General features: G+C 38.1%; 1 protein-coding gene across 2 annotated transcripts; it reads left to right on the forward strand.

The window, feature by feature from the left end:
- The first annotated feature begins 504 nt into the window (after nt 1-504).
- LOC146145470 (sodium/glucose cotransporter 1-like) lies at nt 505-12141 on the forward strand. 2 transcript variants are annotated; one of them, XM_083389572.1, is made up of 13 exons: nt 505-681; nt 1229-1405; nt 1805-1969; nt 2596-2782; nt 3138-3343; nt 3933-4068; nt 4632-4748; nt 5650-5791; nt 8212-8380; nt 9028-9147; nt 9680-9775; nt 10595-10802; nt 11665-12141. In XM_083389572.1, the coding sequence occupies exons 1-13, from the start codon at nt 538-540 to the stop codon at nt 11856-11858; spliced, it is 2061 nt and encodes a 686-aa protein (XP_083245698.1). In that variant the 5' UTR covers nt 505-537; the 3' UTR covers nt 11859-12141. The 2 variants fall into 2 exon arrangements, with proteins under 2 accessions (XP_083245698.1, XP_083245699.1); XM_083389573.1 differs by having other exon boundaries at nt 10595-10763.
- The last annotated feature ends 2547 nt before the right edge of the window (nt 12142-14688 follow it).

The raw sequence follows: 14688 nt of genomic DNA on the forward strand, positions 1-14688 counted from the left end.
AATAATTATTCAGCAAGCTAAGAAAGCGCAGCGGTAGGAAAACGTAGCAAGACCAAATAACCGCAAATAAACAAGTATAGCAGTTCACGTAAGTTAAACCAGTCAGACAAGAAGTTTAAGTCTTTACAGAGAACGGATTTGCGGTAAGGTGAAATCATCATTTTTTGAAGTGTTGACGGCACCGACAAAAAACAAAACTGGTGTAAAAAGCTGTAGGCGCGTCCAAGGTGATTTAGCTGCGTATTTGTGGCATTATGCTGGTAAAGAGACTCGAGGAATGGTCGATTTTTTACGCAAGGAAGCTATATAAGCCTTATTAAAATCAGTTTTTAAAATGCAAGTGAAAGCAATTTCTACGAAATTGAATTTATAAGTATTAAACAAGGTACAGTTCCAGGAATTTACCTTGTTTCTTCAAATATCTCCAGCATTAATGTACAGATTAAGCTCAAAAACTTTAACAAGTATATTATTTGTAAATGATATTATAGTTGAAACAAAGTCGATAAAAGAGTGTGACCTCGACAACATCCAAAAATGGCTACAACGGCCCCATCAGTTGATTCGATGGTGACTGGCACAACACCTGTTGGAAGCCTGCCAAGCGCGGGGGGCCTAGCCCCTGCCGATCTGGCGGTCATCGGAGTTTATTTCGTATTCGTGCTGGCCGTCGGGTTGTGGGTAAGTTATGTTTGGACTTTTTACTGCTGAACGATGAGTCGCAAAAGTTGCTAATAAGTCGCTTAGGGTCGGATCCAGGGCGGGGACAAGGTCATGCCCCCCAAAAGACTATGTTTTTGCGAATTGTAACTGCACCAGTGCAAAACAATAAACAAAAATTCCCAACCGATTCGATAAACATGTTTTTTGTCCCAACTAAGTTAAATTCGTGCTGGCTCTTATATGATTTACAAAACTTTACAAAACATACATTGCAGACTGGCAGCAATTCGCAAAAATAAATTTTAGACACATGTTTAGTAGAGCTGTCATAGGCTATATACCTCAAGGGCAACAACGCAAATCAACCTTTTCGTTTGTTGCGTAATATCATAAAATAGGATTTTTCAAGGGCACCAAGTTGAATTAAAATCACCTAGCGCCATTTCATCACATAAATCGTGCCAAAAAGACAGAGCTATACGTTGTATTGTAGTGTGTACGACGAACGTCATTCGCCGTAGCCTTCAAGTCAATTTCTCATCGTTAACACGATTTCACATCACAGGCAATGTACAAAACCGACCGAAGCAACGTCGACGGGTTCTTTCTTGCTGGAAGAAACATCACCTGGTTCCCGGTGGGTGCCTCTCTGTTCAGCAGTAACATCGGCAGCGGGCATTTCGTGGGATTGGCTGGCACTGGGGCGGCGGCTGGGATTGCAGTCGGCGCTTTTGAGTGGAATGTAAGTTGCTTTTATATTTCGAACCTTAACTCCTTCACGTTCAACTGTCATCTGAAGCTTTTCGTATACGCACCAGCTCACAGTAATACAAGTTTGTGAATTATTTTAGGAGTAAATATAGGCTGAACGACGTTACCCTGAATGGCCAAAGTTCTAACTCATCGCAGGATACAGTTTTGTTCCTGCCACTTGTTATATAATAGGACAGTTGTATATACCCTTCGGTTTAACATATTCCACAAATCAGCAAACAAAGAAAAAGTTAGAAAATCCACGAAGCGAGGAAATAAGGATGAGATATGACTTTGGGAAGCAGCCTGAGATTTCATTGTTAAAAACTTGTAACGACGAAGCAAAATATATATTCCGAGCTTCGTAGGTATTTTGTCTTTTTGCCAGGCAATGCTCACACTTGTGTTCCTCGGGTGGATTTTTGCGCCGGTTTACATTGCTGCGGGTGTGGTGACGATGCCGGCTTACCTCCAAAAGAGATTCGGCGGCGAAAGGATCCAAGTCTATTTGTCCGTGCTTTCATTGCTGCTATACATATTCACTAAAGTTTCGGTGGGTACACATCTTATATATGCTTTTAATTTGGGGACTGAGATAGTTCAATCCGAATTTCAAAATAGTTACATGTATTTGAACAGTATATCATAACAAGGTAAGATAGTGGCTCGTAAAACAAAACTTAGGCAGACAAAACGTTAACACTTTTAACCAAATCTATGGAAAAGGTTGAAGTTATATTGCAGAATACCAGGGTTAATCGACCGAGGCCACCGAGCGCTTATATCGGGGTCTATGACCCGAGGTCTTTACTTGGTAGCTATGTAGTGTTGGTGTAACAAGCAAGTGTAACCAATTTATTTATTAATTTTGACCTTACAGACCACTACGGTCAGTGATGCAAATTCTTTAGTTTTCGCCATTTTAACATTCTTGGAGTTTAGCTAACTATTTCGTTGGTTTAACTTTAGGTTTTTTTGCTTTATTCACTATAAACCTGGGAATTGACTGACACAATTGAGAGCTCTATCCACAAAACAATGAGTTCATATTTAGAAATTATTTTGAATCGTGCAGCAGTTTTGCATGCCGAAAAGAATCCAAACCATCAAGATTACAAAGGAAATCCCAATACCAAAACATATAGTTTTTGCAACTTGTTTATCTCGATGTATTTACAGGCTGATCTTTTTGCTGGTGCCATTTTTATCCAAGAAGCGCTGGGATGGAACCTATACGTAGCCATGGTAATCTTGCTTGCCATCACGGCCCTGTACACTGTAACGGGAGGGCTGGCGGCCGTCATCTACACCGACACTGCGCAGACCTTCATTATGATCGGCGGGGCTATTGTGATGATGGCATTGGGTTGGTGTTTAGCAGTATTGTAAACATGGCAATTTGAAAAGACTTAAGACCTATAGTAAAGTCATTTGTAAAAGAACAAGTCCTTGTCAAGTCATAATTAGAGCAAGTCAATTCCAAGTCAAATCGTTGTTATACAAGTAAACGTTCAATTGTTTAAAAAAAATTAATAAAAGTAAACGTTCAAACCTACTACAAACATAACAAATACGCAAAATATAGCAAGCAAAGTGTTCTATGTGCAAAAATTAAGATAAATAACCCAAGTTCTCCTTCTCCAAAGCAACTTCCCCCTTCTTCTCATCCCCTAAGAAAACAGTTCACATACTTCATCTTTCATATTGTAATCCTTGTTCAGCATTCATTAGGGTCGGGGGCTACGAGGGCCTACAAGTCGCTTACATGCAAGCCATCCCCGCCATTCGACCCAATGGAACGACTTGCGGCTTGCCGAGAGCCGATTCCTTTAACGTGCTGCGAAATCCTATAACGGGGGATCTACCCTGGCCAGGCCTCACCATCGGTCTTACGATTTTGGCAACGTGGTACTGGTGCACAGACCAGGTAATATTTCTGCTAGTGAGAAAAGTGTGTTCTATAATTAGAGAATGTAAAACCTAAGTTATTTCATCATGCCTGATACAATAACAACATAATCTGGCTACAAATCACAGATTCTTCGAACGCAAAAAGGTAGTCGTGTTTACATTAATTTAAGGCAGGACTTGGACTATGCAACGTTAAATTATCGGTCGAAAAACTTTTTTGCCGTTTTTATTAATTAATATATTTATGAATAAAAGGACACAACGAAATAAATGTGATAGAGGAGAAGCGTGATAAAACGCATGTTAGAAAGCGATGATTTAGCAGGAAGGCAAAATATAGCATTGGCATTCGGGACTTGCTTAGACTGGGTTTCAACAAAGCCCTGTCCACTTGCAGAGAAAGTTAAAACAAGTGCTACAGTTTCTAATGCATCGCAAAAGAAAACAGGGTTATCCGAGTTTTTAATACCAAAGGAGAACAGGGCTTCATATTGGGCATGATGGATCTTATAGGTTTAGTTCTATCTAAAAACTTCTAGGTTTGTTTTCTACGGTGCCATTGTAGGTTAAAATTACCGGTCCTAATTGTCTGAACTGTATGACAGGTGATCGTGCAGCGCACATTGGCGGCAAAGAACCTCTCCCATGCCAAAGGCGGCTGTGTAGCAGCTGGGATCATGAAGATCCTTCCAATGTATATGATGGTTATGGTCGGAATGGTCAGCAGAGTCGTATTCACAGGTAAAAACTATTAAATGTCACTTAAATTATGACGAAAATCAGCCCCAAAAAATTTCGTAATGACATTTCTATGGTTTTGGATGATGAGGAAGAAGTCTGTGTTGTTAAAATGCGGAGATTATTGATATATTAAAGAGGCAAAAAAATATGGTCTGACCAAATAATACATCTCTTTGCTTTCTTTTCAACCATACTATTTGCTCGTCACGTTTCTATGCAGTGACGTGAAGGTAGAAAAAAATCACATAAATCCACCTGTATTGATTAATTTTGCTTATGTATAGAAATGCCATACTTTGGTATCAGATCGTACGGCCGTACATTTTGCACAAAATATTGGATAACGGTTTCGGAAAGGCAAACCAATCAGACATCCAATCAATGGAAATTTAATTTGTGGTTCAATAAAATATTTCTTTTTTTTTATTAACATTTTTTTTGTTTTGTTCTTGAACAGTAATTATAATAGGAGACTGTGTTTGTTTCATTGACTGTAAACACAGATCTTTATTTTTCGCAAACAAGTAGCGATAGTGGCTTTCAAGCGTGTCTTGTTTTTGCAGATGCGGTAGCTTGTGCAACGCCAGAGGAATGCATGAAGTATTGCGGTAACTCGGTTGGCTGCTCAAACGTGGCCTATCCCAAACTGGTGCTGGAAATCATGCCAACTGGATTAAAAGGTAAATTCAGCGACATTTGGTCGCTAGAAATTAAAACGATCTATTTTTAAATGTTTTAAAGTTTTTAAAAAATGATAACTTCTAGTTAAAATTGATAACTTTTATTCGACTGTAACCTACTGGAATCTAATAGGCCATCGTTTCCTAAATGTGAACCTGCCCCCCTACCCCCAATTGTGGCCACGGTGCAGTATTCGGGGTGCCACGAGCATATAATATTTTATTTATTAACCAGTTTACCTCAATATTGTGATATATTATGATTTCGAAGATCAACCTTATGACGTATCATGACGAATATTTCCAAACCGTAAGCAGGGGGCAACAACTCATAAAAAAAACTTCAGAAGCACTGTAATAGACCATTGCAATATTTAGCCTGCTTGGTGGGTTTAGAACGAAGATTATCTATGGCATATTTTTAGGAATCATGATATTTGGTTTTGCAGTATAACCTAACATGTCATTTTCAAGTTTAATCAAGTGTTGTTTTTGTCAATGTTATTTTCATTATTTGTAAAACATTGAATTGTTACTAATTACCAATGCATAGTTTGTATATATGCTCTAAAGCAGTGTTTCTCAACCTATGGGTCCCGACCTAAACCTGGGTCGCAGTTTGATTTGGCTAGGTCGCCCACTGCAGCAGTTCACATCGTTAGATTTGTTAAGATTGGTCTACAGCTAGATTTCTAAAAAAAATTGAGAACACTGTGGGCAAAATACGATAACAAGGCTCATAATAATTTAGGAAAACTACAAACTTTTTATGCTAATGTCTTGTTTTGTTCGCAAACAACTTTTCGCCGTGAAAAACAGGTTGAGAAGCACTGCTCTGATGGAACAACAAACCAGTTCTTTGATCTGGTTTCTGTATTGATATATAAACCTTGGCGCTCAGGTTTGCTGTTGGCCGTTATGATGGCAGCTCTGATGTCATCACTGACGTCCGTATTCAACAGCGCATCGACACTCTTCACCTGCGACCTCTGGAAGAAAATGAGGAGGAACGCGACGGAATGGGAACTCATGATCGTTGGGAGGTGAAATAATTGCGCCGGGGAAAGTTGTTTTTGTTGATTTCAGTCTTCCTTTATATGTTTAAACAAATAAAACTCAAAGTTTGAAAACTGAGTAAACTTCAAGTTTTGCTTGTTTATATACGCCTTAGCGGAACAGTGCTCGACTAGCAGAAACCTGCTGCCAATGGTTTTGGGTTACATAAAGATATGTCCTTTTACATATCCTTTATATGTTGCTACGTTTTTATAGTGACACCATTGTAAAGTGAGACAATAAACAACAGCACCTTGTACGTTTGTTTGGTAAAAGCGACCGATTGGTGAGCAGAATAAAGCATTTTCCATTGGACAATGTAGGCCTATTTTTACATATTTTTTCCCCTCGAGGTTTTTTTTATATAAATTAAATAAAAAAATGTATGAAAAGTGTTCTTTTTAGTCATATACCTGATTCCATCAGTTTTGAGACAAAATAACACATCGTCAAAACAGAGAAATTTCCTTAAACTAAATGTAATACAAAAATAGTTGTTTAGCTGGCGACGTCGATGCCACTGATAATGCTATGCTAGGCAGTTTTTTGGCTTAATGCAAGTCGACCTAAAAACGCGGTGCAAAAAGACGAGAAGGAGAGAAAAACACATTCCACATACCGTATTAAAACGCGTAACCTTTTCTCGGCATCCCGTTGCCTTATCTTGCCTGCCCATCTAATGCCCAAGGCAACAAAGACCGGCATTGAGGCTTATGACGAAAAACCACTGGCTGTAAGTTGAATGAAAACCTCAAAATTGCATTGCAAATCGCGGTGTCCGATGGCGTTCAAGTTAAAAGTGTTTTCTGATTCAAAAAGTGTGTCGTTGGAACTTAACACCTATTAAAATTGTTTTGTGGGGTCGTTTGGGACGTTTTTGCTGATAAACACCAACTAATAGCAAGATTTAGTTAACATGGACAGTAGACACCTCTCGGTATTAACCGCTAAAGTTTAGGCCATTGGATATGAAAGCGTGGATATCAATTTTTACTCAACGTTTTACTGTTAACGACTCTCAAGGCATACCGCGAGCATGTTGACTCATACCCCTAAAACAGGGGTTTCCAACTTTTTTCCAATACCGTACCACTTGGACGTTTTCTTACGCCACGCGTACCACTTCTTCTATAACAGTGGTTCTTCACCTTTTTTCTACCGCACCCCCCTGTGGTAATTGTTCTGTGCCTTGCGCCCCCCTTAGATATTAAACAACAATAATAAAGGAAATTTGTAGTGTGAAGCGCGAACGAAATTGCGTTTATTTGGTTTGTATTGGCTAAACCTTAATTTTCGAGACACACAAAAGCTGCTCGAGCTCGATTTATTGGTTTTCGAGCTAATTTTGACAAACATGTTGCAAAAATTGAAACCGGGGTTGATGGTACACAATGCAAATGCTATATACTGCAAATAACATTACAAATTGGCGCAATAAAGTCGAAGTTTCCCCCAATTAGTAATGCGCAAAAAGTTGTTCGTAGTTTGCGCAAAGCGCAAAATTTTTTGTAGTTTTGTTGTAAAAATTGGCAAAACACAGTATGTGTAGAGGGTGGCAGGCTGCACAACTTAGATCTTTTTCAACCATATCATACTGTTCTGAATAGGCACAGCCCCAAAATTCGCAAATGGCTAAATTATGATCGTTTTTCTTTAGTTTCTTTTCTAAACATGTTTAATTTTGATGTTATGCATAAGATAGCATACAAGCAGATTTAGTAACTAAAGCAATATGGAACTCTGATAAAACATTATAAAAAGTTAAATATTGGAATAAAGCTTGCGCCCCCCTAAGATTTGCTTGGCGCCCCCGGTTAAGATCCACTGTTGTAGAACAACTATTTTGATCGAATCATATTTTTGCCTATTTTTAGCTTACAACTAGCAATTCAATGCTATTTGTAAATTAAGCTATAAATCAGTAGATGATCTCTATCGAGAGCAATCGTTTGACATATTTAAACAACAGCGTTGTACGTTCAACAGCGTTGTACGCTTTACAAAGCAACTGTGCTCCTTGTCGACAATTGATATGACCTGTCTTTTGAAGATCGTAATGGTACGAAACAACAGGAATAATTACGTAACATTGAATAGGCTTTAGGATTTTTTTTTTAAAACAGACCAACAAAATATAAAGTTGTAAATCCAGGTTTTTGTAAAAACAACGGAAGCTACTCGCGTACCACTTAAAAAACCTTCGCGTACCACTGGTGGTACGCGTACCACAGGTTGGGAACCCCTGCCCTAAAACGTACCAGACAGCACTTTGCTGCGAAAATAAAAAGCAAAATGCTTCCAGCCAATTCAAAGTATATACAAAAACTAAAGCTATTAAACGTTGAAGCTCTCAGGCATCACAAAGAAGGCGAAAGAAAAGCATTATATGATTAACCATTTTCCGCAGACTGTTTATTCTGTTCATGGTTGGGGTGAGCATAGCGTGGGTGCCGGTCGTTCAAGCGGCGGCCGGAGGCCAGCTCTTTGACTACATCCAGTCCATTACCAGCTACCTCGGCCCGCCTATCATGGTCGTTTTTGTGCTTGGAATCTTCTGGTCGCGCATCAACGAGCCGGTAGGTGTATTTGTCGATACTACCAGGGTCAGATATATTGGCTTAACACTAGTTAAGGTTGTTTTATCCCTTTTTGCTGTAATTGTTTTGATCAGAATACACGATCATTTACATGATTTGTCCTCGTTTTGTGATGTTGGCCTTATAGTAGGAAGATTAACTAAATATGCATAGTTCAGTTGTTTGGAGGGTCAGCCACTGGTAGTCAGGGGTCCTGGGAATCTTGCTACATACTGACGGTGTTTAGCTTGACCCTTGATTGCACTATTTACCGCAAAGCTCATCTTATTTCGTTTCAAAGTTCTTCCTAAAAAGTCAAGTACTTGCAACGCACTCTGATTGTAGCAACCATGCAGTTCCACAAGGATTTACCCGGGCTGAAGTAGACGTTATTTTCATTGTTTCAACAAAAAAAACAATATACAACTTGAAAACATTTGCGATGGAAGTGTGTCATTCACCTAATATGAAAAGCAAGTGGATTTCCTGTCGTTTATGTAACTCCCAGAAATACACTGTTGTCGTTAACCAAGCGTTTTCGGCTGACACTCGTGTCAAATAATTCAATAGGATAAACTGAATCGGCGACGTTAACCAAAAGTAAAACTGATGGCGATACCTTGTAAAAACAACTTGAATCTTTCAAGGGCGCTTTCTGGTCGTTGATGTGTGGTCTTGTGGTTGGTCTCACCCGAATGATCATGGACTTCGCCTACGGTGCGCCACTATGCGGTGAAGCGGAATTTAGACCCGCTGTTCTATACAAAGTAAGTTATTTTCGTAAACCGAAATCACGACACTTCAGATCTAATTTTCTTTTGATTAATACTCAAAACTCATTTTTCTTTTGATTACTACTCAAAAACCATTACACTTGAAAACGAATTTCTTTTGATTTATACTCACTTCGACATGGTACATTTCTCTTCTTGATATATATTATTTGTAATTCGCTAATAGGTTGAATGGTGGTTTAAACGCCACGCTGATATAAAAGGTCTGTAAGTTATTATAATATAATTTATAATTAAGAATTTTTTTATGTTTTTAAACATTCATGATGTCTTTTGATCAGTATGCATTTCGTAATGGTACTCAAGTGTAGCCAATTTATTTTTATCGTCATCATAATTTCTAACATGTTTAATTCGCCAAGGTCATATGGTGTTTAAAGTGCCAGCCTGATATACAGGTTGAAGCGACAAAGAATGTTTAGTGATTCACGGCCTGTGACTTATTGTGTTAGATTGTGATATTTTAAGCACTTTCTCAGAAATGCATCATCTTTGTCGTTACCAGGTGCACTACCTCTACTTTGCTATGATCCTGGCCACAATAACCGCCATCGTTGCGATTGTCGTGTCCCTTTGCACACCGGCCATCGAACCAGAAAGAGTAAGATAAAGTAACATACTATAATTAACCTGTTGTAGGTATGAGAAATTTTTGATATACAGTACTTAAATGTCTGTCGCTCAGGTGAGCGTAGCCTCCAAAGAAAACTTTTAAGAATGCACGTATAAGCTATAAACCAGTGGTTCCTAAGCTGTGAGTATTATTTTAAACGGGTAAAATCAGATTCCTTTGAAAGGGCTTTCTGAAATCTATCAGGCTGAATTGTTTTTCTAGTTGGGCCTTTCTTGCACTAGAATCCGGTTAGGCTGACTGATTTTGGTAAGCCTTTACCAAGCACCTGGTGTCCTATGTGTGTATGACGTTATCGTTGCGACAGAACGACTGCAGAAGACCTTGGCCACAGAATACACTTGGCCACTGAATTGTTTTAAACGTTTCAGTTGTTAAATGAGTAATTTGACAACCTTAGAGGGGTTTGTTTTGAAGTGTCATCTTTGAACGCTGAATAACAAAAAGTATCCAGCCTATCGATTGTTTACGTTTTTAATGTTCATTTGAATGTAAATACTTAACTACTAATTAATTTATTTTAGGCCATAACTTATCCTTTTTTTAAATGGTTAATTTAGACGTTTGTGTTAGGCGGTGGACACTAAAAGGTCAAGAAACACTGCCATAAAAACCTAACCACATAAATATATTTAGATCGAAAAGTAATAATTAATAATCACAAATCGAAACCCGTCATATTGTTGTGCTAATATAAGCACAAAACGGGACCTTACACAACAGAAAAATGGGATCATCAAACTCTCCAAAATAAGCATGTTTAAAAATTTTTTACTTTGTTGCCTTTAGCTGTACAGACTAACCTGGTCAACACGCTTCAGCAAAGAGCCACGAATCGACATGGACAAACCAATTGAACGCGGCAACGGGGAAAGTGCAGAGGTTACTGGTTTCAGCAACAAAGTCTGCACAGACGACAACGACGCTCCGGTAAACGGCGATGCAGAGGCGCCGTCTGGCGGAAATGTAGAACAAATGGAACCGGAGACAACGAAGGGTTGGTTGAAATGACAGTGTTGTTATTTTTACGCAAGGCAATAGTTATCACAGTGGTTCTCAACCGGGTTGCCGCGGTGCCCTATAGGCCATTTCTAATGATCAATGGGGCCAAAAGGTATTTAAGAGTTTTTAAGAATCGGATTTTTGGTAAATTGGTAAGCTTCTTGTTACAACTATTTGTGTATGATTAGAGACCATTATATCAAATGACATTTTCCTTCATGTTTTAACTTGATTCTATTGTTCCAGTCCATTTCTAATGACATTTCAGTAAAATACTGAAAGAAAACTCCTGTCGGGGTGCATAAAAAGTTGAGAATCACTGGGTTATCAGAACCAAAGCCACATAGAAGTTCTGCGACAAACTTTACAATCTCCTCACGAGGCCAAAGTGATGTGCGTGACACACAGATTGACAGATTGAGAAGGTGTTTATATGAAGTCTGTCACGAAATTGTAAGCAAAGCTATATTTAACGGACTGTTTTTTTAACCGACGATGTTGTGAAACATCTTACTCTTAATTGTAATTCAAATCACAATCCGGTGCTGACCGTCCTAAAACGCCTGAAACGAACTTCAACCAAATAAAATGTTTTTCTGTCAGTAAATGTTTACTTGTCCATAAGCCTCGAAGATATTTTTTATTTGGTAAACTAGCACGTAAGGTATTCTAAAAACTTTCCACAAATTAAAATTAACATTTATTAGCTATGACGTTCTTTATAATGAATATTCCATTCATTTCAAAGTAAATACAACCCGGAGCCATATATAGATAGCAAAAAGGTAATATGGAGGCAAAGATTCATAGGCGACAACGATATAGTTCGCGATTAACCTGTCTCACGTTTCACACAGAGCAACCGAAAAAGTCAATATGGCGAAAAGCCCTGAACCTGTTCTGCGGCTTAGAAGATTCGAGTGACAAGAAGGAACAGTCTGAGCCGACGCTGGTCGATATTAGCGAGAAGCCGATACCCGGAACCATCGTTAACATTGCAGGAGGCGCCATGATATGCACCATGACATTCTTGTTCGGCTATTACGCGTAAATAGGATGGTGGCGGAGAGTGCGAGCCCTTGCTTGCTAGGAATTTTTGATCAGGCAAAATCACTAATCACCACTCTCAAAAGCAGCGTAATCGACAGCCTTTCTTTCATATACCGCTCTTCACAACTGACCTTGCCAATTTTAACACCGAAATCTCACAATTCAAATCACCAAATTTATGGCAAGCTCTGATATACCTTTGTTATCGAAACCAACGGCATTTAAAGTTGCTTCTTTAAACGCTTTTGCATTACAAAGTGTTATACTAAGTGACTTACTAAGTACAGTTGCTACTCAAAAACCATTACACTTGAAAACGAATTTATTTTGATTTATACTCACTTCGACATGGTACATTTCTCTTCTTGATATATATTATTTGTAATACAGAGCTATAGGTTCACTTGCGATAATATACGATGTTATTGTTACTTACTCATTTACCTCTAAAAACTTCAAAATATTCCATTGACCTCACGACAGTGATAAATGTAAGCCGCTACATTCCGAAACGGCGTCCGGTAAAACAAGTTTGGACGACATCTAAATTTCAGCTCAGATATCACAAGGTTACACGTTTAAGACGTCTTGGTATAGCATAACTTCATGACGTCATATCTGAAAATCTTTCACCCCTGATAAATTTGCGGTTAGATTGACTGGGTCGGTGAATTTCTAGAGAGTCCAACTGTTTAGTTTGTTGCTGAACAGCTGGTAAGAAAATTATATTTTACTTCTGTCCCCTGATTTAGAGGAACCCAAGAAAGCACCATTACTGTTAAAGTGGTGCATTTTATCATCTAACTCGCGCTAATTTTCTAGTATACTAAATATGTTAACAAATATAATTTTATGTAACCTAACGTTGTCAAACATCGATCTTAGATGTTTCAGAGTACACTCTTATCTTAATTTGCTGCACAGGTATAGTAAAGATAGTTGTAGAGGGGTAATAGGCCTTGGCGCTAATAGTATTGTATACAACTGCTAGATACAGTAAAATGTGACATTGCTTATTTTAGCGCATTTTATGAAGGCAACGATGTCCATCAAAAGTGTCATATCTTCAGAACTCGTGTATATATTTGACTAACTGATCTGTTTATTCAACCGTCTTTCTTGTATAAAAAAACAGAGTGAGGTAGCTTGATTTGAGATTGATGAAGTATTACAATATTACGCTGTATCACACTTGAAAGGTTTTAACGCCAGCCATTGATTTTGTAGGCCCAGATAGTCTCAAAATTTGTGTAGATTAGTACCGTCACGTTTTCACGTTTTGCTGATACACTAATAAAAGTTAAACACAACAAAAAGCAACATTAATTAGTTAATCACCAGGAAGCAATTGTTAAAGCCTAACCACGACCTCACCTTAACGTCGTAAAAAACAGTTTTATATCAAATACTGTGTTACATAAGTCATCAAAACAAACTACGACACTGCCGATCATATAAAGTTGTGGTTAACACTTTTTCTTGCTTCATTCGACGAAATGCGCCTTCGCTTTTTCCAGCTTTCTCCGGCGAGGGATTATTTACCCTTTATACTGTTCACGTCAATACGCTATTGTTGCCCATTGTGTATGAATGACCTTGATGGTGCTTTGTCATATCACAGAATACGCGGGCCAGTATGCCACTAATACTACCGCATTGTCACCGCCGCAAAGAAAGGCAATAAGTACAAAGCAGTTGATGTTTTACTTTAAAAGACTAATCACCTCTTTGTGAATAATTATTTGCATATTCTAAATATGGTAAACGTCACATAAACAAGGCATTTCTGTTATACCATATATATTTGGTGTTTCCGTTAATTTTTCAACAGGAATCATTGTAAAGAAAAACGATTATAACTCATTCAGTCGCCGAAAATCATTTGACTTAACTATAAGTCTCATCCGGAAAACTTACATAAAATATATTTCGTTAAAAAGATAAGAAAAAAGCGCAATATGCAAAAAAGGAAAACATTTTGGCATTTTCAGTGCCCTCGGAAGACCATTGATTTTTTCTGTCGGAAAGAACAAAACCCTTTTAAAGGGGAATTCAGGTAGCCCTATAATCACTCGTAAGGTACCTAAACAAATGTTGCGCGAGGTGGCGACATGTGGTGCACACCTACACGGACTATAGTATGCTTATTCGAGAAATTTAACGGAAATCGCGATAGTTTCGCGCCGGCAGGCGTAAACAATTACCCTGTCACTCAAATATACTCCAACAGCCGTAAACGCTAAAAGCAACAGTAGCAATACATCTGTATCAATACTTTATGTTCATCTAACCGGCATAAACCGTTTGCTACGTGTGAGTCGTATAGAATGTTTTTATCTTAAAAAAAATAATTATCGACCCGTTTGGAGGGCTGTAGAAAGACCAAATGATGGAATTGTTCCGACGGTAGGCATTACTGTTGTACTGTCTAAGTCAACAACTGGACTTAAGTGCACTTAAGTCACTGTTTTTAAATTACTTGACTTAAGTCATTTGGGTAAATGACTTGACTTGGTTTAAGTCTATCAGACAAATGACTTAAAATGAAGTGTTTTCAGTAAAATGAATTGTTTTTCACATTTTTCACTAAGTAATTGGGTGAATTATCAAGTGTTGAACATAAAACAATTACAATAATTAACCCAATTACACCCCAAAATTTAATCTCATATGTTGCGTTTTGTGTTATTTTTTAGATAAGTTACTGCTCATAATCGGACTAGTTTACCAATTTTAAATGTTTGACGTTTATTTTTTATGAAAAGGGCTTGACTTGAAATTAACTTGCTCTAATTATGACTTGTTATTTATTCAAAATGACTTGACTCGGA

The sequence above is a fragment of the Ascidiella aspersa genome, chromosome 5 (genome assembly GCF_963924565.1).
Source record: "Ascidiella aspersa chromosome 5, kaAscAspe10.2, whole genome shotgun sequence".
Classification (NCBI taxonomy): Eukaryota; Metazoa; Chordata; class Ascidiacea; order Phlebobranchia; family Ascidiidae; genus Ascidiella; species Ascidiella aspersa.